General features: G+C 50.3%; 2 protein-coding genes across 2 annotated transcripts; one reads left to right on the top strand and one right to left on the bottom strand.

Annotated features, from left to right (window-relative positions):
• Window positions 1-649: 649 nt before the first annotated feature.
• GPR137 (G protein-coupled receptor 137) lies at window positions 650-12,798 on the bottom strand. Its single transcript, XM_081173369.1, has 7 exons — window positions 11,300-12,798; window positions 9,127-9,176; window positions 7,191-7,416; window positions 5,342-5,491; window positions 4,857-4,985; window positions 3,774-3,868; window positions 650-1,381 (listed from the first exon to the last, which is right to left on the bottom strand). The coding sequence occupies exons 1-7, from the start codon at window positions 11,663-11,665 to the stop codon at window positions 1,216-1,218; spliced, it is 1,182 nt and encodes a 393-aa protein (XP_081029495.1). The 5' UTR covers window positions 11,666-12,798; the 3' UTR covers window positions 650-1,215.
• Window positions 12,799-19,068: 6,270 nt separating this feature from the next.
• BAD (BCL2 associated agonist of cell death) lies at window positions 19,069-23,345 on the top strand (the record flags this gene model as incomplete). Its single annotated transcript, XM_081173418.1, has 3 exons — window positions 19,069-19,213; window positions 21,665-21,834; window positions 22,747-23,345. The coding sequence occupies 3 exons, from the start codon at window positions 19,069-19,071 to the stop codon at window positions 22,870-22,872; spliced, it is 441 nt and encodes a 146-aa protein (XP_081029544.1). The 3' UTR covers window positions 22,873-23,345.
• Between the last annotated feature and the right edge of the window lie 55 nt (window positions 23,346-23,400).

Genomic DNA, 23,400 nt, shown 5'->3' with positions numbered 1-23,400 from the left:
AGGCAAAGGGCTGAAGCCCAGTGGATCCTGGAGGCAGAGATAGATAAGATGATAGATGATAGATAGATAGATAGATAGATAGATAGATAGATAGATAGATAGATAGACAGACAGACAGACAGACAGACAGGCCTCCAGGATCTATTTTATATATCACACCGTTTCCAAAGAAACCCATACTTTCCAATGGAAAGCCAGAGTGCACATTTTATTTTGGGGTTGAGGTTTGTGTGTGTGAGAATGTCTGTACAGATCCAACATTTACCAAAAAGAAATATTTTGTCACGTGTTTCAATCTAGTTTAACTTGTTGGTTTTAATATGTCTTTGAATGTTTCAAATACTTGCTTTTTACCGATAATTATATTTATTCTTTCTGCAAACCACTCTGAGGTTTTGTTACAATCAAATAGTATATAAATGTTGTGAAATAAACCGATTCACCTGTTCCATGGTACTTACTTTGCTATGTTTTTATGCGTAAGAATGCTTGAAAAAAGTAATTTTGTTCAAAGGAATGGGGGAAATGTAGCCCTCAAGACGGGGCTCCGATACCCATTCACCCCCAACCAGCATGGCCAGCAACATTTGGAAAGCCAGAGGCTCCCCCATTTCTGCCACAGCAGAACTACAGAAAACCACACGCAATGTCACTAACACAAAGTGGACTTTATTGTTAAGTTGGGGGTGGGAGGGCAATGGAATAGCACCAAAACTGCAGCATGTCTAGCAAATAACAAAAGGCTACTCCAAAACACTGCCGCTACCAGCTCATGGGAAGAGGGGGGGGGGAAGGAGGAACCCCCCTGCCCTGTAGACACATTTGACCAGAATTCATTAAAACAATGACATCACAGATAAAACTGAGCCCGCCCCTCTCCTCAATCCGAGTCGATTAAAGTGCCAAGAGTTTTCCGTATACTATTGGTTAAGTACCCGGGGTGGGGGTGAGGGGGGGCAGAGAGGGGGCTGGGAAAGGAGGGGGAGAGCTTAAGCATCAAGACCGAGATGCCAGCAACAAGAGCCAACCCAGCCCCCCCCAATGGCTAAAAGAAATAAAGCTGGGTTTTCCTACGGTTTGGGGAATGGGGTGATGGTGCTTATAATACCGTGTGTGCACATCCCTGCTCCTTCATAGAAACCTGTCCTACATCAGTAGTGATTCCTGGGTCTTCACATCAGTGCCCCACAAACCCGCCCCAATCCCCCGCTCCCCTCAGTTCTGCGGGGTGGAATAGAGGCTGTGGTGGTGGCTGCCGGACACCGTGGCCTGCGAGAACAAAAGGGGGGCCGTGGGAGGGGGCCCCCCAAACCAGTCCTGCTCCCCGCTGCGGTTGATCGAGCCGTACCAGCTCCCGATGCTGCCCAGGCGTCCCGTCAGGCTGGAAGGAAGCAGGTGGGGTGGGAAAGAAGAGGCAATTTGGGTGGGGGGGGGAGGCATGTGAGTGTTAGGAAGCAAAAGGGAAGAAAGGAATTAGACCAGTGGTTTCTAACCCACCGCCCCCTTGTTTCCATACCACCCCCCTGCTCTATAAAAAACGTAATTCAGAACAGTAGTTTGTACGACCCACTCAGGAAGATATAAGACGATAAAATTCAAAACGGTCGCTATTAATGGCACATTTATTCAAAATCCAATTAAAACTACTTGAGTTTAATTATGGATGAACTTAATAATAATAATAATAATAATAATAATAATAATAATAATAATAATAATTTATACCCTGCCCATCTGGCTGGGCTTCCCCAGCCACTCTGGGCGGCTTCCAACAAAATATTAAAATACCATAATGCATCAAACATTAAAAGCTTCCCTAAACAGGGCTGCCTTCAGATGTCTTCTAAAAGTCTGGTAGTTGTTTTTCTCTTTGACATCTGGTGGGAGGGCGTTCCACAGGGCGGGCGCCACTACCATGAAGGCCTTCTGCCTGGTTCCCTGTAACTTGGCTTCTCGCCGTGAGGGAGAATGATCCAGTGATACCAGCTTTTCAGAGTCTGAAATCATTTACCCCTCACCCCCCCCCCAGCCTAGGGGAGCCCCGAATTAGGTAAGAGATGGGGCTCAGTGGTACTGAAGCACTCGGGAACATAGACAACTTTTCTATTCCACCAGGCCTAGGCAGGCAACTTAGGAATATATCCTTCCACAATGGTTTATTGATGTTTAACCTTTCTGTATGTTTTTATTGTATGGCTTTAAGTTTTATTGCTGTAAGCTGCTTTGCTATATATACATTTTATGACACAGCAGCATAGTAATGCTTTTGTAAGTAAAACGAATGTTGGTATGCTGTGCCAACTTCATCGATGGAGCTTTTAAAACTTCCAGGCATGGAAACGATTTCCGTTCCACCTCCGAGGCGGGGTGGTGAGCCGATGCAAGGACGGCAGTGGGGCTGTCAGTCAGGGACCACCCACCCACCCCGGTCTAGTTCTAGTGGGTCAGGGATGGAAATCTGGGGCCCCAGGAGAACTCCAACCTGGGGCAAGGTCCCAGGGGTTTGGGAGGTGGAGATCCAGGGGAAGGGCCAACAGGAAAGCGGTTCCCCCTCTGCCACCCCCAGGACATGCACCGGCCATTGAGCTGACTCCTCCTGGGTCAGAGACTAGCTGGATGAGGAAGACGGGTGGGCATTCACAGTCCAAGAGCCCCCTCCAGGGAGGATGTGGAAGAAGACAGACTCCAGATCGTGGTGGTGGGACACCAGGGAGCAGTCTGGGGAAGGGACGAACTGGGAGGTGCCTGAAGCACGGGGCTTGAGGGGGTCAGGAGAAGAAGGGCCTTCCAGGACAGGGTTGGAGACTGGGAGTCGCAGTGTGAGCGCAGACTCAGACAGAGAGGAGCTGGAAGTTGCCCCTGCTATCCAGCAGCAGGGCAGGCCCAGTTCTGCTGGCTCTCCTCCCCTGCTAACACCCGGATTGAATAGCATCCTTCACATTGCTGAGCAATGAGCCAGAAGAGGAGCCCACCCCTCAAAGCAGCCTTTGTCTGCTTCGGACGGATCCAGAGTGAGAGGCTAAAGGGGAAGGGCGGGTCCAGCGGTCAGTTTCAGCAACATCTCCAGCTGGATTGAGACACAGCCAGCTGTGTTGTTACGTTTCCGAGCACAATTCAAAGTGTTGGTGTTGACCTTTAAAGCCCTAAACGGCCTCGGCCCAGTATACCTGAAGGAGCGTCTCCACCCCCATTGTTCAGCCCGGACGCTGAGGTCCAGCTCTGAAGGCCTTCTGGCGGTTCCCTCACTGTGAGAAGCAAAGCTACAGGGAACCAGGCAGAGGGCCTTCTCGGTAGTGGTGACCGCCCTGTGGAACGCCCTCCCATCAGATGTCAAAGAGAAAAATAACTACCTGACATTTAGAAGACATCTGAAGACATCTGTATTTTTAATGTTTGCTGGAAGCCACCCAGTGTGGCTGGGGAAGCCCAGTCAGATGGGCAGGGTACAAATTATTATTATTATTATTATTATTAGAATAAAAGCTAATGGCATTTTTCGTCTCGTATTCTTTCCTGCCCTGTGGATAGTCTGGGCTCACCTGACGGCTCCTTGACATCGTGTGAGTGAACAGCTTCCGTGGGAGAGCATCTGCTTGGCATGCAGAAGGTCCCAGTTAGGTCTGGAACTGTCCCCTCTGGGAAACCCCGGAGAGCTGCTGCCAGCCAGTGCAGACAATACTGACCATTGGCTTGACTCTGTATAAAGGCAGGTCCCTATGCTCCTCAATCAGGAGGCTGGGACAAGTGCGGCCTCGGGGAAGAAGAGAAATTACCTGCTTGTTAGTCCTTCACTTTCGCGCTGCCCGGGATGGTCGAAGAAGTAGGATCGGGAGACCCCCAGCTGCCGGTTGAAGACACGGCTGGCGCTCTGTGGGGAGGAAGGCACCATTACTGGGGACGCTGCTCCTGCAATCAGCCTTTGCCTGCAGAGTGGCAAGATAAGGCCACGTCCGGTGCCCCCTGTATTTTAAGCAGGAGGCCTTAGCCTTGGGAGGCGCCACGGGAGGAGAACGCAGCGCCCACAGAAATAGCTGCACCCGGAACACTGCAGGGCTCCATCCTTCTCGGTGGTGGCCCCGAGCTACGAAGCTTCCTTCCAAAAGACTTTCACCAGCTGTCCTCATTCTGGTGCCCTGCAAATGTTGCTGAACAGTCTCCCTCCGGAGGTTATGGACCCTCCTTCCTTGGAGGTTTCTCAGCAGAGGTTGGATGGCCACCTGTCATGGATGCTCTAGCTGAGATTCCTGCATTGCAGGGGCTGGACCCTACAGTTCTATGACTCTATGACTTTCAATCCATCCCAGGCAGCATGGCCCACGGGCAGGGATGTTGGGAACTATAGTCCCACCTGTGCCTGGGGGCAGGGATGGGGGAAGACATGAAACTGGCTCAGGCTGATTTGCACCTTGTCCCTACGATACAGGTGTTTTAAGCAGCCCTTGCAGAGTTTCATTTTTGCTGCTGCCTTCAGCCAGATAGGAAGTGATCTAGCTCAGAGCTGCTGAAGTGCCTGCTGTATCTATGGTTACCTTTCTGCCATCTCTTTTGTTGAAATTGTCGCTTGGGGAAGGCACGCCTTTAAAAAGCAGTTTAAAAATACTAGAATTCCTTCTGCTTTACAATATAAAGACAAGGACCAGAATTTGTTGCGGCGCTTTTCTTTTCGCCTCTGCCTGTGGCCCTCGGAAGGCTGCCCAGAAGGTATTGTGGCCCTTGAAAAACGTCCCCCACCCCTGCTGCACTGAGTGATGCTCTCATAATGGCAACAGCCCCCTGCCTCCCCCTATGCTTTGGGCCTCTCCTTCCACTGCCTTTTTGCAGTTCTGCTCCTCTCCCAACCAACCACTTCAACTCACCATATCCTGAGCTGGCCGGTGCACCCGGAAGAAGCCGACTAGCAGAGACGTGGGCAGCAGCTCCCAGATGAAGAGAATGAGGCCGAAGATGACGTAACCTTGGTCTCCCAGGTCTGTGATCAGATCTGCCTGGAAGGGGAGAGAGAAGGGAGACACCTGAGCAGCTGGGCTCCACTGGGGTGGAAGACAGAGAGCCCAATGGTTGGTGCAGCCAGAGCCAGTGACAGGCAGAGCTTCCCCCTGATTGGCTGTAAGTTAGATGGCAGGGAGGTGGGGGCCAGACAAAGGCAGGGTGAGGCAGCAAGCCACCTCCCACTTACCTGGGAGTAAGCCCCACTTCCGAGCAGACACAGTTAGGTCTGTGCTGCAATGGCTGCATCCAACAGAATTTAACGGAGCCCAGTCCTTTGTTCCATTGCAGCGGGTCTACTCCCGAGTAGGAAGGGCAGCCCTTAAGGAATCCGAACCTAGCCCGCCCTGCTCACCTGGTCGGATACGTTGTACCAGTCGTAATCGAAGGAGTCGAGGCGGGTGCGGGAGGACAGAGCCAGGGCCGCCAGGTTGTAGCAAGCTCGGCTGGCGTAGAGCAGGACGATGATGCCACCCATGGCGGCCGTTTGGCACAGCGAGGTGCCCTGTCACAGAAAAGGGGCAGATAGGAAAGAGAGCCTGGTCAGTGGGTCTCAGCAAGCTCAAATCAAGAGAGCCTTGTGGCGCCTTGAAGCTGTGGGACCCCAGTGGCCCACCAGGTATTTATCGGACCAAAATTCCTATCGTCCCTGACTGCTGAACAGGAAGTTGGCGGCTGATGGGAGCTGGAGTCCAGCTGGATACCATTGAACTACTGCTCCCATCATCCCTGACCGCAGGTGGGTGAGGCCTTTGTGGATATTGCAGCTGCGACCCACTCTGCAGCTATCGTGGAGAAGGAGGGTCTCGGGGAAGAAGAGGAAGAGGGAAACATTCCCTTGAAAAGGACCCATGCTTTGGGGGGCGAACACCTATCCTCTTTTGCTGAGGGTACTTCGCTGGTGAGCGGGGGCACTGTGGTAGTGGCTGATTCGAACATTACAAATATCAATAGCAAGGGGTTTGATGGGCATGCAGATCCCAGGGCAGACAGGCTGCCTGGCACAAAGGTTGCGGATGTTGCCCACCACCCAGATAACTTGAGGAGTCGTCAGTGGTTTGGAGTGTGCTGCCACCGACACTATGGGGGAAATGTAACCGCGAGGTCCTGGAAACCAAATTTAGGTTGAACCCTGCCGTGTGGGAATCCCTTGCAGTCCAGCACAGTGCCTGGAGTCAGGTTATGCATCTGTAGCAGTGAGCAGAGGTGGAATGACCGCCGGGAGGAGCGCAGAGAGAAGAAACGCCCTGGTGCATCTGCAGCAGCACAACCGGACACCATCTGCCCCAGCTGCAACAAAACATGTCTCTCCCCTATCTATCTCTACAGCTATAACCTTCCAGAAGTTTGACTTCACCTCCCAAAGGCACACTCCTCCATGTTCTCCCAAGACAGAAGGATGCCAGCAACAATGTAATAATAATAATAATAAATTTTTATTTATATCCCGCCCTTCCTGGTTCAGAAAACCGGGCTCAGGGCGGCTAACAAGAAATTTAAAACACTTAATTGTAAAAGCAGCATAAAATGCAGTATAAAAACATGAATAACAATAAAATTCAAAATTCAGAAATCAATTTGGGGGAAATCCATCTAATAAGCATTAGATAGTCACCAGGGCTAGCTGGCTGAATTAGTCCTACTTGGGCCAGCGAGGAGGGCAGGGGAGAATTAGCTGTGGGGTCCCAGAGCGGGTAATCTTCATAAAAGAGGAGGGGGAGGGAAGAGAAGGGAAATAAAAGATCAGGCTGAATTCAAATTAAAGGCCAGGCGGAATAGCTCTGTCTTACAGGCCCGACGGAAGGAGGTTAAATCCTGATGGGCCCTGGTCTCATGGGACAGAGCATTCCACCAGGTCGGAGCCATCACTGAAAAGGCCCTGGCCCTGGTGGAGGATAATCTAACTTCCTTAGGACCCGGGACCTTTGAACTATGGATATTCATGGACCTTAAGGTCCTCTGCGGGGCATACCAGGAGAGGCGGTCCCATAAATACTAAAAGCCAGGACCTCCAAGGCAGTTTTCTCTGACATGCTACCAGTACCAGGGCCAGCTCAGCAGGTGAAACGCTGCAGTCTCGGTGCATGGATGAGATGCCACTGCAGCAACGTCAAACCCCTGCTCCCAACCCTACCGTTGAATAGCACAGCAGGCCCCAGCTTCCCCCCCCTCCTTTCGCCCTGTGCCCCCTGGCAAATGCTCACCTTGGCTTCCAGGTAGATGCGGGTGGAAGGAGAACCCCGAGCGACGAGGCAGAGGCAGAGGGCCAGAGAGACGGCCCCCAGCACAAACAGCGAGTCGCTGATGAGGACGCGTGCCAGGACCACAGCCCAGGGCTCAGCGCGGCGCCCCCGCACCAGCACAGCGCACACCACATTCACCGCCAGGAAGAGGAGGCTGGCGCCCAGGCATGCCCCTCGCACTGCCAACCTGGGGGAGAGAAAGCGGGGAGGCGGAGTTAGAGCAGCTGCTGGCCCCTGTGGCAAGGCTCTGCCTCCATTGTCAGAGGCAGACTGCCCCAAAATGCCAGGGAGAGAGCTAGTGTGCACGGGTCCCACTTGCAGGTTTCCCACAATTGTCTGTCTGACCACTGTGAAAACAGGATGCTGGATTAGATGGTCTGGCCTAGCGGCAAGGCTCTTCTAACGTGCAGTGAGAGCCCCCTGGCCTTGGGAAAGGTTCAGATTTTGAGCTGTTCTCCAGTTGCAGCTCTGTAGCTTTCTGGTGGTGACAGCTCCTTAAAGGTAAAGGGACCGCTGACCATTAGGTACAGTTGTGGCCGACTCTGGCGTTGCGGCGCTCATCTCGCTTTATTGGCCGAGGGAGCCGGTGTACAGCTTCCGGGTCATGTGGCAAGCATGACTCTGGCGAACCAGAGCAGCGCACAGAAATGCTCTTTACCTTCCCACCGGAGCAGTACCTATTTATCTACTTGGACTTTGACGTGCTTTTGAACTGCTAGGTTGGCAGGAGCAGGGACCGAGCAACGGAAGCTCACACCGTCGCAGGGATTTGAACAGCCGACCTTCTGATCGGCAAGTCCTAGGCTCTGCGGTTTAACCCACAGCACCATTTGCGTCCCTGACAGCTCCTTACACCCCTGCTAAACTGCAGTTAGCGTTGGTTTATTACATTAAGGTGAACTGTTATTTATGAACCACAGTTAAGCCACAGGGCCAGGTTCAGCCAACCAACTTTTGGCAAGGGTTAGCATGGTTTATAAACCATAGCTTAGTGCTGCTTGCGAGCCAGGCCACTGAGAAAGAGAAACCGGAAGAGCACGGAAGAGAGAGGCCTGCTGGATCAGACCCAGGGGCCCTCTAGTCCAGTTGGTCATTCAGCTGTGTCCAGTCAGGCGCTGCCAGCAAGCCTACAAGCAAAAGGCACAAACCCCACCTCTGTTGTCTGTCCACAGCATTTGGTGGTCCAAGATAGATTGCCCCTGAACATGGAGGCTCCATTGGGAGGCCTGTCCTCCTTAAATTTTCTGAACCCTTGAAAGCTATCTAATGGCAGTGTGTGGGAGTGAGCGAATCACAGCTGTGAATCTCATGCAAGCTCCTCCCCATACTTCAGGGGTGGGGAACCTTTCTCAGACAGAGGGCCAGGCTACCTTCTGGCCAACCTTCCAGGGGCCACATGGCAGTGGTGGGTGGAGCCAGAGGCTAAGGTGGGCAGAGCAATGGTTAATTTTACCTGTGCACCATAGGCTAGTTTCCACGCACACTCACAAACGCCTCTTCATCCAGGCAACAAGAGGCATGATCAGAGTTCAAGGACCAGCTTCCAGCCAGGCAAACAACTCAGTTTTGAAACTTCACCCTGTCTCCTACTTTTGTATTGCAAGCTGTAGCTAGGGTACTGCTGGGGGAGTGTATTTTTAATTTCATATAACGTTGTGATTTTGCCTCTTAAACTTGCAATCCTGCATTCTCCATTTATTTGCCAGCTATTTTATGTGGAGAGCCACATTGGGCTTATTTTAATTTTTAATTTTTATTTTAAATGGAAAATGCAACTGGTTTTTTAAAATACTAGAATGCTTTATCTTTTTTCTCCCCTGACACTTGAGAAGGATATATGGCAAGGCAGAAGAATGCAAGGTGTTGTGATGTTACACACAAATTCACATCTACTCACAGGCCTTTGGTCAGTTCAGGGCGGTATTTTGCTTTGGCCTTGAAAACCACCTGGAGGGGAAGGGAAGAAAGGGGAAGGTATTAGCAATTACAGAAAACAAGCAGAACCTGCAACAAACAACCATAGCATAACTTTGCCTGCTAACAAGATAGTCTGGTAGGAGAGCTGAAAAGAATGCCAATATCTTTCACATCTGGTACCCCATGTGCCCCTTGGTTTCTGATGGCACATGGGTAGATGAGGCAAAAAAGCCCCCGACAAAAATGTTCACGGCCCTCTAGTGGCTAAGGTGGCTCATTTACCAGAAGTCATGGATTTAGCATTAACTCCGGAAGTGTATTCACGATTCTGTCCAAACTAAGCCTCCTGGTGTATATTTTGCCCTTGTGCTCTGAACAGAATGCAGAAGGCCACCTAATGACTTCACGAGCCAGTATGAGATTCGAATCCAGAGCTTTCTGGCTCACAGCTCAGCCTCTTAGCCGCAACATTGTTCTCAGGTTTCTTTGCTTTCATTTCACATTTTCCCATTTATATCCCACCTGTTCCTGCTCAAGAAACATTTTATCCTCACAAAAACAGGTAGGGAAGGAGAAGAGACTGTGACCGGTCACCAAGCGAGCTGCAGGGCTGCACAAGGATTTGACCCCAAGTCTCTCAGGTCCTAGCCCAGTCCTCTAACCACTACACCGCCCTGAAAAGGCAGCAACTAGATTTGTGCAGCAAGTCGAAATTTCAGACCCCACAAAGTTGGTGGGCATTCCTATTCAAATGGTTTATGTGCACTGCATCATATGATCAGTTATGCAGGGCGGGGCTTACTTGGGCCCCCACAATATTTTATTCAAGTTGGCACCCCTGTGTGGCACCATCACGAGCAGTGATGTAAGTAACGGTACAGGGCCTTCTTGGTGGTGGTGCCAAGGCTTTTGGGTCTTCTTTCCTCTCCGTGAAAATTCTCCTGGTTGCCTCCCTGTTCTATGTGCTTTGTGAATAAGTACTTCCTTTAAAAAACAGTAACCAGGGCAGAGGTCGGTGGGGAAGAGCCATAACTCAGTGGCAGCAAAGCATCTGCTTTGCATGCAGGATCTCTCAGTTCAATCCCCAGTCTGAAACCCAGGAGAGTTGCTGCCAGTCCGTGCAGACACTGCTGAACTAGATGGACCCGTGGTCTTGCTCTTTTTAAGGCAGATTCCTTTGAATCTCCCAGCATTCAGTTTCATTAGATGATTCAAGTATGATGAGTGGCAGGGAGAAAGCTTCCCTTTCTCTACACTGTACATAATTTTATACATGTCTATCATGCACCCCGCACTACTTGCTCCCCGCCCCAAAAAGCCCAAATTGTTGCAACATTTCTTTATTGTTGTTCCAGCCCCCTGATCATTTTGACTGCCCTTTTCTGCAGAGGAATGGTGCTTTTGATCCTGAAACTAATTAGTTAAGAGCCATTTCATGACCAGTTGCCATGAGATTGTGAGGACAGACGAACAGGGCAAAATGACTGGTTGAGAATCCAAGGCAGCAAGTGTGCAAGGGTTGAGGCCAGAGGGAGGAGACCTGTGGCCCTCCAGGTATTGGTGGACTCCAGCACCCATCTGCCCAGGCCAACATAGCCAATGGTCAGGGATGATGGGTGAGGCAGCCCACCATCATCGGCAGGGCTGCAGGTTCCCCATCCCTGGTTTAGCAAGCAATATAAAGAGCCCATAATGGGGAGAAGAACCAGGCTGAGAACCACGTTCCTTGGGATGGAAGCTTCTAGAGCCGGGGGGGGGGGGGACACGCAAGTGGTGGGCAGGGCCAGAGGTAAAAGTGGGCAGAACAATGGAAGTGACTTTGTACAAGAGGCCACATTCCAGCCATGAGCCATGCAAAAAAGAAAAAGGATGGAGGTTTCTACATCCTCACCCCACACAGCTCTCCATCCTCTTTCTAGACAAGCAAAAGGAATTAGAACAGTTCAAGGAGGGGGTGGGGTGGAAGGTTTGGAAAGAGTTCCTGAGGGCCAGGTGCAGAGGCCTGAAGGGCCACCATTTGGCCCTGGAGTTCACCCACCCTCAAGGCCCCTTGGGATGTTACCATCCACAAAACTGGCCCAGCATTCCAAGCATCCATCTTTTACCCACAAGCCACCTGGGCAAGCAAGCAAGCACCCCCTTAGAAGAGTTACCTGGGCAAAATACAAGTTCATGAGGGTCAAGGTGAAGAACTGCAGGCAGACTGGGCAGCAGTAGAGGAGCCAGAAGAAGAAAGGGCTCAGGTGGTTGGCTTTGAGGGTGTTCTTGAAGTAGAAGGAGAAGAGCGTGGTGCGCAGCGCAGCCCAGAAGAGGCAGAGGAAGAGGAAGACAGTCTGGTAGCTGAACTTCTTGTGGCGATAGAAGAGGACCAGCCAGAGCTGGGCGTAGACCGAAAGGAAAAGCAAGGCATAGAGGCCCGTGTACAGAGCCGTCAGCCCAACCTTGACGGCCGGCGGGAAGGCCGGGGTGAGGCGCGAAGCTGGCACAATCGAGCTGAGGTTGCCAAAGGTCTTTTCCATCTTGAATCCTGGCGAGATGGGTTAGCAAGGTGTCATTTCCAGGGGGCAAGCCTCGAGGCAACCAGCACCACTTTCTTAAGACGGAGGAGCTGCCCCCGGGTTCAGTAGTTGGTTACATCCTTCAGGGCTGCTGTGGGAGGCCAGCCCCTCAAGCAGATCAATCAAGGGATTTTTGCAAGTTCCATGGGAAGCGTGGAAGAGATTGGAAGCAGGGGGGAACGACAGCTGGCCCACCCACCCTTCTTTGCTAAGAAGGCATGGAGGCGAGAACCAAACCCAATTTTTGCTGTGAATAAAAACAAACGGAAGACTTCTCCTATGCCTGGAAATGAGCTGGGTTACTCCAAGGTCCTGATCCTGTCAAATGTTCAGCAGGAATAACAAGACACCTCCCGAGGGGCTGCCCCCTCCCCTACCTAGGGCTCTTGCATCCCACCCCAGGATCAGGTGGTGAAAGGTGTCTGGGTGCACCTGTCGTTCGGCAGGTCCTGAAGCAGTTCCTCAACCACCCAGATTTCAGGGCCACACCTGTTCAAAGTACTCGGACACCAGAGTCCCTTAGTCCTTCGATGCCTGGATCCCTTGATTGCCTCCTCTGGAAATCCCTGGTCACTTGGCTCCGTCCTCAGAGAACTGGACCCGTTTTGCTTTCCTTTCCCGGAAGCTCAGGTGCCCTTCGCTCCAAATTTCCAGGTGACCTAGAATTCTGCTTTCTGTTTTCTCCGCGGTATCGGACACCTGGGTCCCTCGGCTTCTTCGCCTTCTCCAGTTTCAGGCGCCGGTTGCCTGCGTCCCTTAACCCTTTTCTTCGCAGGCGCCGGGGTCCCTTGATCTCCTCGCTTCAGACCCTCGGACGCCTGGGTCCCTTTTGTTTCCCTGACTAAACCTCAATATACCTGGTTCCTTTAAACCTCCCCCCAGATGGCCGGATGCCTGGGTCCCTTGGCTCCTTCCGGATTCTCGAACAATAAGCAGCTCTTCCTTTCCTTTTGCTGCCTTCACCCCAAAAAATTGGGAGGGGGGAGAGGAGACAGACAGAGAGAGAGAGACGGTTCCCAGGCCTAAAGCAGCCCCAGCTACGTTCCTTCCTGGTAGCTTCGAGCTGCGCAAACTGAGTAAGGCCCGCCCCCTCCCTCTCACCGGCTTGGCGTGACGAAACCTGCACGCGCCCTAGCACCCTCGTCTCCTTTTACGCAAAGGACGTAAGCGGCTTCGTGAATGGGACAGGCGGCAGAAAGTCACCTGGCTAGAGCGTCTGCGCTCCTTCCGGTCGCCATCTTAAGTGTGGGCGAATGAAGCTTACCCTCCTCCCTTCCTATTGTACGGACCCCGAGATTTCTATGCGTTTCCAAGAAATGCTCCCCCCTGACTATTCCCTCCCAGTTCTGTCCTAGTGCCCAGTAAAGGCATCTTCTGCCCATATTCTCCCAATAAATCTGCAGGGGCTATGAAGCCCCCAGCTGCTCCAGTATGTTTCAACGTTAAGCCCCTATTGATGATAATATGGGATTGTCCCTGCCTATATATCACAGGAACCCCTAATGTCAGACTAGCAGCAAAAGTGCCCTCTTGCGGCACAATTCTAGCCCTGTCTACTCAGAAGTAAGTCCTACTGAATTCCCAGGTAAGTGAGCAGAGCGCTGCAATCTTCCTTGCTTACGTTTGGGTAAGCGTCATTGAACTCCACGAGTCTTGCATCTGAATAAAGGATTGCACGGTGAAAGGCAATAATTGTAATAACTTTTAAATGAAAAATAAAGATGGCCAAAGCTGAGAGGCATTGACTGGCCCAAGGTCACCCACTGAGCTTCAGGGCTGAGCAGGAATTTGAACTCTAGACTCCCAGGCACTAGTCCAAGGTTCTTGCCACTGTATCTGTACCATCCTGGGACTAAAGGTTGACACACTGGCTATGCGCTTATTTTGCATTGCACTACTGCAGTTTTGCATTCTATTTTGTGTTATTGCAACCAGCCATATATCAAAGGGCGGGCTTCAAGCCTTCCGAAGAAATAAACAGATAAACATCGGGTGACATCCTTTCACTGTGAAATATGCGAGCTGTGCCATTGATCTGTGTGTTGCGCTACTGAATATCTGGTATGCAGAATTGAGTTGTGAATTATGATGGCCATTATTTATTTACGGCTATATATCACTAAATAAATAATCTGGAGATTTGCTCCATTGAGAGTGATATTTGCAAAGTTATATTTGAATTGCATTGAATGTAAACTCACAGTGCCATTTAGCCCTACTAGAACAACGCAAAAAGAATACTTCCATTCTTTCTCCCCTTTTTTTGCAGGTACTTCTGCGATTTGCATAAGCATTTTTGAGAATTTACCTTCTCAAATAAGCGTGGAAAGAGGAGGGAGGGGGGAAGGAAAGAGGGTGGGAGGAGCCGAAGGTAGCAGGAGGAGGTGCGTTCTTATCTCTCCCTCCCACCGTGACGTTGGCGACCTTGATTGGGCACGGAAGCTGGCAGTTCTTCATCGCCCCGGCGACTGTGGCTGGATCTCTGCTGGCTGTAAACAGGAGGAAGAAAGAAAAGAGTGACCCTAATTCTGGTAATTGAGGGCGCGGGTTAGAGAGGGGTGGATGGGTTGGGTAGAAGAAGAGGAGGAGGAAGAGGAAGATGGTGCTCCGAGATTTTGAAGGGAAGAGGAGTTGAAAATCCAAGATCAGGAGAGGGGAGGGAGAAGTGACTTGGATAGGAGGAAGCGACCCTAAAATTTGGAAGTGAGGGGGGGAATGAAGGAGAGAAAATCCATCAGCGGGGCTCCCCAATTCAGGGGACTGAGGAAGCAAGAGAGTGCAAAAATGGTACTAACAGGAGTTGGGAGAGGGAGAAGGAATCATTACTATTAAGGGGAAGGGGCTTTGAAACAAATCATGGGTTTGCATTCCTCTGCCCTCCCCTCCCCTCCTTCCTTGTGTGTCACAGGCTTTTTTTTTTTAACTGTAAGCCTGAGGGCAGGGAGGGACTGTCTTATTACTGTTTTTTTAAAAAAAACCAAGCTGCTTTGGGAGTCTTTCTGACTGAAGGGTTAGTTGAAAATGCTTTCAATTAAAAAAAATATCTAAAACCCACATTGCCTCAATACCTTTACTGGGCCAACCGCAAAAATGTTGCGCAAGCATGTGCGCACTTCTCAGTTCTCTAAAACTCTTCTTCAGGGTTGAATCGGTGAGTAAGAAATAAAACTCAAAAAGCTTGCATGCTGTTTTGTAACATTTTTGGTTGACTGAATAAAGGCGCTGCTCTAAGGTGGATTTTGATTTTTCTTCTTCCGGGCTATCTTTTTTAAAAAATAAATAGAATGAAGGGCAGGTCCCCAAAGGTGGGGGCTGTTAGAGGAGTGGAGAATATATCCCGAAGCATTACCATCTTAAATACTCAGAATGGTAAAAGAGGTTTGTAAAATGACACGTGGGGTGGAAAACGCAGATAGAGAGAAACTTTTCCTCCTTCTTATCGCCGATGTAGTGATGGCCACTAGCTTGAAAATGGATAGCATTTTTCTCTGTCTCAAAATTCTAGAACTCTGGGCCAGCCAATGAAACTGAAGGTTGGGAGATTAAGGACAGACAAAAACAAATACTTCTTCAAGCAGTGGGACATAGCTAAATTGTTGAATTTGCTCCCACAGGAGTTAGTGATGGCCACTAACTTGGACCACTAACTTATCCTCATGTGTAGCTCAGTTGGTAGAGCATGAGACCATGGTTGTGGGTTCAAGCCCCACGTTCAGCAAAAGATTCTTGCATCGCAGGGGGTTGGACTAGATGACCCTCGTGGTCTCTTCCAACACTATGATTCTCTGCAAGAAATGTGCACATGGTTCTGTGTAAGGATGGCTGTAAAAGAGAATTAGACAAATTTGTGCAGGGTAAGTGGCTACCAGCTGCAATGGCTGTGTTCTCCCTCAGCTGTCCGAGGCAGTGTGCTGGGAATTGCAAGTAGGGAGGGGGCTGTTGTGCTGTGGGCTTCCTTCGGACCTCTGGTTAGCCGCTGTGAGAACTGAAAGCTAGACTACATGGACCACTGGCTTGATCCAGCAGGCAGGCTCCACTTACATAGAATGCTAGATCCTGCGGTTTTGGAAATCTGATTGGCGGTAGACGTAGGGCAGAAGCAGGGAAAATTTCACAGGAAGCTTAACGGACTTGCGGAACTCACTGTCACAAGATGCAATGACCATGGCTGCTGGCCAAGTTAGCTTTAAAGGGGGATTAGACCAATGAATGGGGGATAAAAGAGAGCTGCTGTGTTGGCTGTATGGATCCTCCATTTGGAATACAGGTTGGTGTGTGTATTTCTGGGAGGGGACTGTCTTCATGTCTTGTTTGTGGGGATTCCAGAAGCATCTGGGAAAGAGGATGCTAGACTCGGCGAGCATTGGTTGGATGCAGTCATTATCTCCGTAAACTAGGGATGTGGAATTTGTGGCCCTGCAGATGTTGCTGGACTACAGCTCCCATCATCCCTGATCACTTACCTGGCTGGCTGGGCTGAAGTAGTCCTGCAACATCTGGAGGACCACAGGTTCCCCATCCTTGCAGTAAACGAATGGGGACCAGGATTTCGGAAGGACCGCCTCCATTCATGTATAACTGTCAAAGTCTTAAGATTCAGCATCTGAGTCTCTGGTGACTAGTTCATGAATGAAGCTGGCTGGTAGCAGGGAAGGTCTTTTCTGTGATGACCTGCACCTCTGGAATAGGCTCCCCCCCCAAAAAAAAATAAAAAAAATTACAGCCGCACCCTTTTCTAGCCTTCAGACTTTTTTATTCCAGTTGGATGGTTTTGCAGTGCTTTCTTTCAGCAACTTCTTCAGCTGCTGTCAAACTGTTGTTCTTGAAGTCCCTGTTATCTGCCCCCACTGTCCTGCTTGTGGACTTCCGTCTGAGGCACTGAGAGAACAGGATGATGGACTAGGTGGGCCATTGGCCTGATCCAGAAGGCTCTTCTTAATATAAATAATAATACAAATTATTACCATTTTTGAAGCATTACACAAACCACACCCTGAACGTGGAGCCGGCATAACCAATCTGAAAAGCGTGGCAAATTCCCCTCCTAGTCCTCATGATCTTGAAAGGAAACGTATGAGCAGAAACCTAGACGCTATTTCCGTGTGTGTTTGTGGCTGAGTAAGATTTCCGGTCATCATGGGAAGAAACCGCATAGCTTCATAGCTCCATGCTCTTCCCCAGGAACAATGGGGAATATACAGAAGGGTGGGCTGGGGAGGATGTGAAAGGGAAGAAGGGGTTGGGGAAATCTTGGGAAGAATGACTCAGTATGTAGTGAAGTCCCGATTACAGGCTTCCCAGAGGCAAGCCGCCCAGAATGGCTGGGGAAACCCAGTCAGATGGGCGGCACATAAATGATAAAAGTGTTGTTGTTGTTGTTGTTGTTGTTGTTGTTGTTGTTGTTGTTGTTGTTGTTGTTGTTGTTTTGGTTGATCTCTGGCCTGATACACCAGAATCTGCTTATTTTACTTAAGTTGCTGCTACTTTTAACTGATCATGCCCTGCTGTTGTTATTACAGTGGTACCTTGGGTTACATACACTTCAGGTTACAGACTCCACTAACCCAGAAATAGTACCTCGGGTTAAGAACTTTGCTTCAGGATGAGAACAGAAATCGTGCTCCGGCGCGGCGGCAGCAGGAGACCCCATTAGCTAAAGTGGTGCTTCAGGTTAAGAACAGTTTCAGGTTAAGAACGGACCTCCAGAACAAATTAAGTTCTTAACCCGAGGTACCACTGTATATTGTTTTAATAAGCTGACGTTGTAGCATATCGACTTATTTATAAACTGCGTTGGGAGGATAATTTGCCCATGAAGGCAGTTTTTAAAAATCCATTGAAAAAATCTATCATTAAACTCTTAACAACAGCCCTGCAAGCTAGGCCTGTCTTCCCTGCTGCAGAACGAGGGTGGCTGAACCTAAGATAACCACTTGCTTTTCAGTGAGTTATCAACTTCCTGGTTCCCAGCTGAGTGCCTTAGTCATAGGAACATCTGAAGAAGCCTTACCCTGAGTCAGAACGCTGGGCCATCTATCTCAGAATTGTCTGCAGCAGGGCGGAGAACCCATTGGCCTTTAGATGCTGCTGGACTCCAACTCCCATCAGCCCCAGCAGGAAGGGGCGGTGGTGAGGGATGATAGGAGTTGGAGTCCAGCAATATCCAGAGGGCAATGGGTTCCCGCTTCCTAGTCTACATTTACTAGCAGTGGCTTCTCTGGGGCTCTGGATAGAAGTCCTCTCCCAGTTCTAGCTGGAGATGCCAGGAATTGAAACTGGGACCTTCTGCATGGTATACAGTGGTGCCTCGCAAGACGAAAAGAATCCGTTCTGTGATTCTCTTCGTCTAGCGGTTTTTTCGTCTTGCGAAGCAAGCCCATTGAAGGATTAGCGGATTAGAGCTATTAGCGGCTTTTAGCGGCTTATCGGATCAGCTGATAAGCGGCTTAGTGGCTTAGAAAAAGGGGGGGGACCCGCAGGAACTCGCAAGACATTTTCGTCTTGGGAAGCAAGCCCATAGGAGATTCGTTTTGCGAAGCACCGCCAAAACGGAAAACTCTTTTGTCTAGCAAGTTTTCCGTCTTGCGAGGCATTCGTCTTGCGGGGCACCACTGTATAGGACAGGGGTCTGCAACCCGCGGCTCCGGAGCCGCATGTGGCTCTTTTACACCTTTGCCGCGGCTCCAGGGCAGATCCTAGCGAGGGGAGGAGGCGCATTGTGCGCCCCGACACTCCCCACTGTGGCAGGCGTTGTACTGGCTGTGACATCGCATGGGGGCGGTGCGTGCGTTAGTCACGCACCGTCCCGACGTCACCTTCCCGCCCGCTGTCAGATCGGAGGGCAGCGGTGCGCATGCTTTAAATGTCGCAATGGTTTTGCGGCTCCCAGTTGTTGTTTTTCTTCGGAAACGGGTCCAAGCGTCTCTTTTTGTCTTAAAGGTTGCAGACCCCTGGTATAGGAAGCTGCCTGTCTAGTAATGTAAGATTCTAGTCCTCATGGTTCTGTATGAAATTGGAAGCTGCCTTGCACTGCATCAGACCATTGGTCCATCTTGCTCAGTATCCTCCAGGATTTCAGACAGGGGGTGCCTCCCAGCCTCACCTGGAGATGCCAGGGACCGAACCTCAATATACCTGGTTCCCTTAAGCGTCTGCCCAGATTGTCGGACACCTGGGTCCCTCGGCTTCTTCCGGATGCTCTGCCACTGAGCTACAGCCCTTCTCCTGGCTCTCCGAGGAATCGCCTTCATTCTGATCTCCTTGCTTCCTATCCCTCTACAGTTCTGCTGACAACAACCCTCACCTCCCCCCCCCCCCCGGAGAACGGCACGTTGGGTGTTGGGGGCCATGCCAGCCCCCTGACAATGTTCCACATTGAGGATGATGATGATGAAGAGACATTCCCGCCGGGTGAGAAGGAACCGCAGGATCTCAAGCTGACCAGGAGGAGCGTCGCAGGAGGGGACCAGGCCCCAGGAAGCCCAGGAAGTCCTTCCGCTGGGAATCCAGGTATTTGGGCTGGGGCAGAACAAGAGCATTTCCCTCTCCCTCTTCAGGGTTCCCAGTTGTTGTTCCTATCAGCCCTGACCATTGTCTCAGCTGGCTGGGGATGATGGAGCAACCAGCCACTGCATGGAAGTAGGGCAGTGAGTGACCTAGTAGGGGAGAAAGGGAATCTCCTGCACCCTTCAGGGGAAGGGAAGCCATCACCCCGCTCTATACCTACTATAGAAATCTGTCAGACATCTCGCTCAGTAGACTTGTGTGGTGTAGTGGTTAGAGTGCAGGATTGGGACCCAGGATACCAAGATTCAAATCCTCACTCGGCCATGAAGCCCACTGGGTGACCTTGGGCCGGTCACTGACTCTCATCCGAACCTACCTCACAGGGTTGTTGTGCGGATTAATGGCGGCGGGGGAGAGGGAACCATTTTGAGCTCCTTGGAGGAAAAAGTGAAATATAAAGAAACAAGTAAACAAATAATAATGAATACACTGACAGGCGGTGGCTCTCCAGTTTCAGTCGGGTCTTGGCAGGGATTGAACCTGGGACCTTCTGCATGCAAAGCGAGTCTCTAATGCTGAGCCGTGAACCTTTCCTAAAGAAATACCACTTTTTCCTCAAATGATGCTCTATTTGAGATCCCTTCATTGCAGGACTAGCTTGCAGGGTACCTTCCAATTCTACCATTTTGTGTGAGCTTAGTGAAGCCTAACCTGGGAACCAAGAAGCTGCCTTAGTCAGACCATTCATCCATCTCACTCAGTATTGCCTGCACGGACTGGCAGTGACTCTCCAGGGTTTCAGGTGGGGTGCTGTTCCCAGACCTACCTGCATGCAAGGCAGATGATCTCCTGCTGACCTGCAGCCCTTCCCCAAAAACGTTTTTAGAAGAGGGTCCCTCTTCTGCCAGTCCTCAGCACACTAGTGAAAATGTCTGCCAGCTAGTAACTTGCCTTGTTGGTTAGCTCAGTTTGTAACAGCGTGGTGCTGATAACATCAAGGTTACATGTTTGATCCCCATATGGGTGCATATTCCTGCATTGCAGAGAATTGGATGATTTGCATGTCCCTTCCAGTTCTGTGAACTTTTGTGGGCTTCATATCAGGGCAAGACTGACTAAACCGATTCTAAAATATTGGCTCAATAACAGGGCTATGATTAGTCACGTTTCGTGCTGAGCTTTGGAAAGTGATGAAATCCTTAATTCGTTTCTAGCGCTTATGAGGTCAGCAGAGGCCACAGAGATTCTCTTGACTTTTTCTTGCGCCCAGAGGATGGATGGCAAAATCTGCCTTGCTTATGCTGTGAATTTAAAAAAATAAGTGAAGATAATAAATGTAATAAAGCAAATTAGCTATAATGAAAGGTGTTGTGAGAAGAATATTAAAGGGGATCATTTATATCAAGAAAGCCATGTTCTTCCATGAGAAATGTGCCAAGTAGAATTGATAGAATATCAGTGCAATCCCATACTTTTCTATTCAGAAGTACAGGCAATGACTGATTGACGCAAGATTGTGCACATGCAAGGCACCGAACCCGGAAGTGACCCGAAAACTAAAATGACAGAACGGGGTGTGTGGAACGCTTTACATGGGCCCTATGGATTGGGGGTGGGGGTCTCGGGACATAACCCCTGTGCAAAATAAGGATTGCTTGTAAGACCCACTGAGTTCAGTGTCACTTCTAGGTAAACTGGGAGTGCAATCTAAGTTTGCAATTGTACTTCCAACATCTGGAGGGCCAAAGGTGCTCCAGTCCTGCTGTAAATGATAGATCAACTGAGATTTCTTCAGTCAGGTGACAGCTTTATTATCCAGCCTTTTTTTAAAAAGCTCAAACCAATGTAGCACCCACATTATATTTTTGTTCTGAAAGACCGCCTCCTTCCTAACATACCCTCTTGGGTGTTGTGATCAGCAGTGGGGGCCTCTGAGGAGAAGTCAGTTTCTGCCCTATACTGAAGATGCAGCTTTTTGACAACCAAGATGTGTTTTGGGGTGCCCACCCTGTTCTTGCGACTGTGGGTTGTTTTAATACTGCATTGTATTTTAAATTGTTGCGACCCACCCCAAGACCTTAGTGTGCAGTACAGGTAATTAAACTGAACTAATAATAATAGTGAGATCTCCACAACCGCCACCCTGGAAGTTGGTGGGCAGTGGCTGACAGTGGCTTTGCGGCAGAACAGGGCCTCAAACAGGCCTCTCTGAGCCATGTCTATTCAATACACCACCTTAACCCTCTAGGCCAGGCAGAGAACCAACCCCCCCCCCCCAAATGCTGCTGGACTCCAGTTCCCATCATTCCTGGGCACTTGCCATACTGGGTTGGGCCCCTGTGAGCTGGACCTTGGCCTGTTTTACAGTCCTGCAGTTTCTGTTGCCGTGTTGTGGCAAGTGTGACATAACCCCCCTTTCCTTCCTCCTCCTGTGCCTTCCTCCTCCTGTGCCAGAGCTCCGGCGTCGCATTGGATCCGACCCTCCCTTGCCAGACCCTGAGGCCCTGGATGAGGTGGGCACTTTCCGGGCACGCTCACGCTCTGCCCCTCCCATCCTGTGGGCAGCCCAGCGGTACGGGAGGGAGCTGCGCAGGATGAGTGACGAATTCCATGGCGAGCTGCAGGTGAGTCTGGCCTGCTTACAGAGATGTCCGCCCTTCCCAAGGGAGAGGTGGGTTTTGTTGCCGTGGGCAGCCTGCCTCTGAATGCCAGCTGCTGCCAATCACAAGCGGGGAGAGTTGCTGTTGCGCCCAGGTCACATTTTTGGGCTTCCCCCCAAGGCATCCGATTGACAACCGAGGATAACAAGGTCTTGGACGAAGTGTCGCTTAGGTGTCAAGTAGGTAGAGATGTTTTTTCTCCCTCCCTCAATTAGGCCATTAGTAGCCTAATCCTCCATGAATTTGTCTAATCCAATAATAATAATAATAATAATAATAATAATAATAATAATAATAACAACAACAACAACTTATTTCTTATACTCTGCCCACCTGCCTGGGTTACCCCAGCCACTCTGGGCGGCTTCCAACAAAATATAAAAGGACAAAACAAAACAGCGTACATTGTTTCCCAAGACAGGGCTGCCTTCAGATGTCTACAGGTCATAGAATTGGTTATCTGTTTGACATTTGATGGGAGGGCGGGTGCCACTACTGAGAAGGCCCTCTGCCTTGTTCCCTGTAACTTCACTTCTGTGTGGGAACTGCCAGAAGGCCCTTGGAGCTGGACCTCAATGATGAGGGTGGAGATGCTCCTTCAGGTATACAGGGCCAAAGCCATTTTAAAGTCATGTGCTTTGAGGAGAACTAACTTTAGATACAACCCAAAGGATCTGTGGTACTCTAGATGCTTTTGGACTCTAGGTCCTGTCAGCCTCACCTGGCTCTAGGCCACTGGTCATGCATGACGGAAGTTGTAGTCTAGCAACACCAGGAGGGCCTGTCAGTTTCTCATCCTTGATGTGCCAGCCTGCTGGATTGAGAGGTGCCTGTCGGGAAGAAGGGGTGATGCCACGTTTTCCTTCTCTCTTGCAGAAGATGCCGCGCCCCAAGAGTGCAGGGACAGCTACCCAAATGCGCCGGACGTTGGGCTGGAAGGAGGTTCTGCAGTCATGGTGGCGTCGGAATTCCCCAGGCAATGGTCCAAGAAGCCCCCCATGACTGTACCTTGCTGCTGTCCATTACAAATGTGGGGCAGGGGGTTTGAAGGAACAAATAAAGGGGGGGTAAATCTGTAGGGTTGATGTGGCACATGGCTGGTGTCCCCCCAAATCTGGGGGATGCTGTGATCATTCCTCTGCACCTCCACACCCACTCCCCAAGGAGTTTTTTTTTACTTAGGCCACTTTAGTATGACATGTTAAGAATTTAACCTTCTGCCCTATGCACGGATTCCCACCCCTTTCTCCCCTGCACCTCCCCTATAAGACCCCCAATTTTGAGGGGATCTTGTCCTGCCCTTTCTAGAGTGTACTTTTTGTATTTTAAAAGGGAAAAAAAACACTGAACAAAACCACTGTATGCATTACTGAAACGAGAACCCCTGACATTCACCAGCCCTGCCTAGAGAAATTTGTATGCCCTTTTATTATATGTTAATAAATGTTTATTAAATACTTTTCTGGCTTACAGCACGTCACTGCCTATTCCTTCAATTCAAGCTCACAGCGACAACCCCCAGACTGCCAG

This window comes from Podarcis bocagei (genome assembly GCF_964188305.1).
Source record: "Podarcis bocagei genome assembly, chromosome: 16".
NCBI lineage: Eukaryota > Metazoa > Chordata > Lepidosauria > Squamata > Lacertidae > Podarcis > Podarcis bocagei.
The sequence above is the reverse complement of the archived record's forward strand: the minus strand, read 5'-3'. Positions and strand labels throughout refer to the sequence as shown.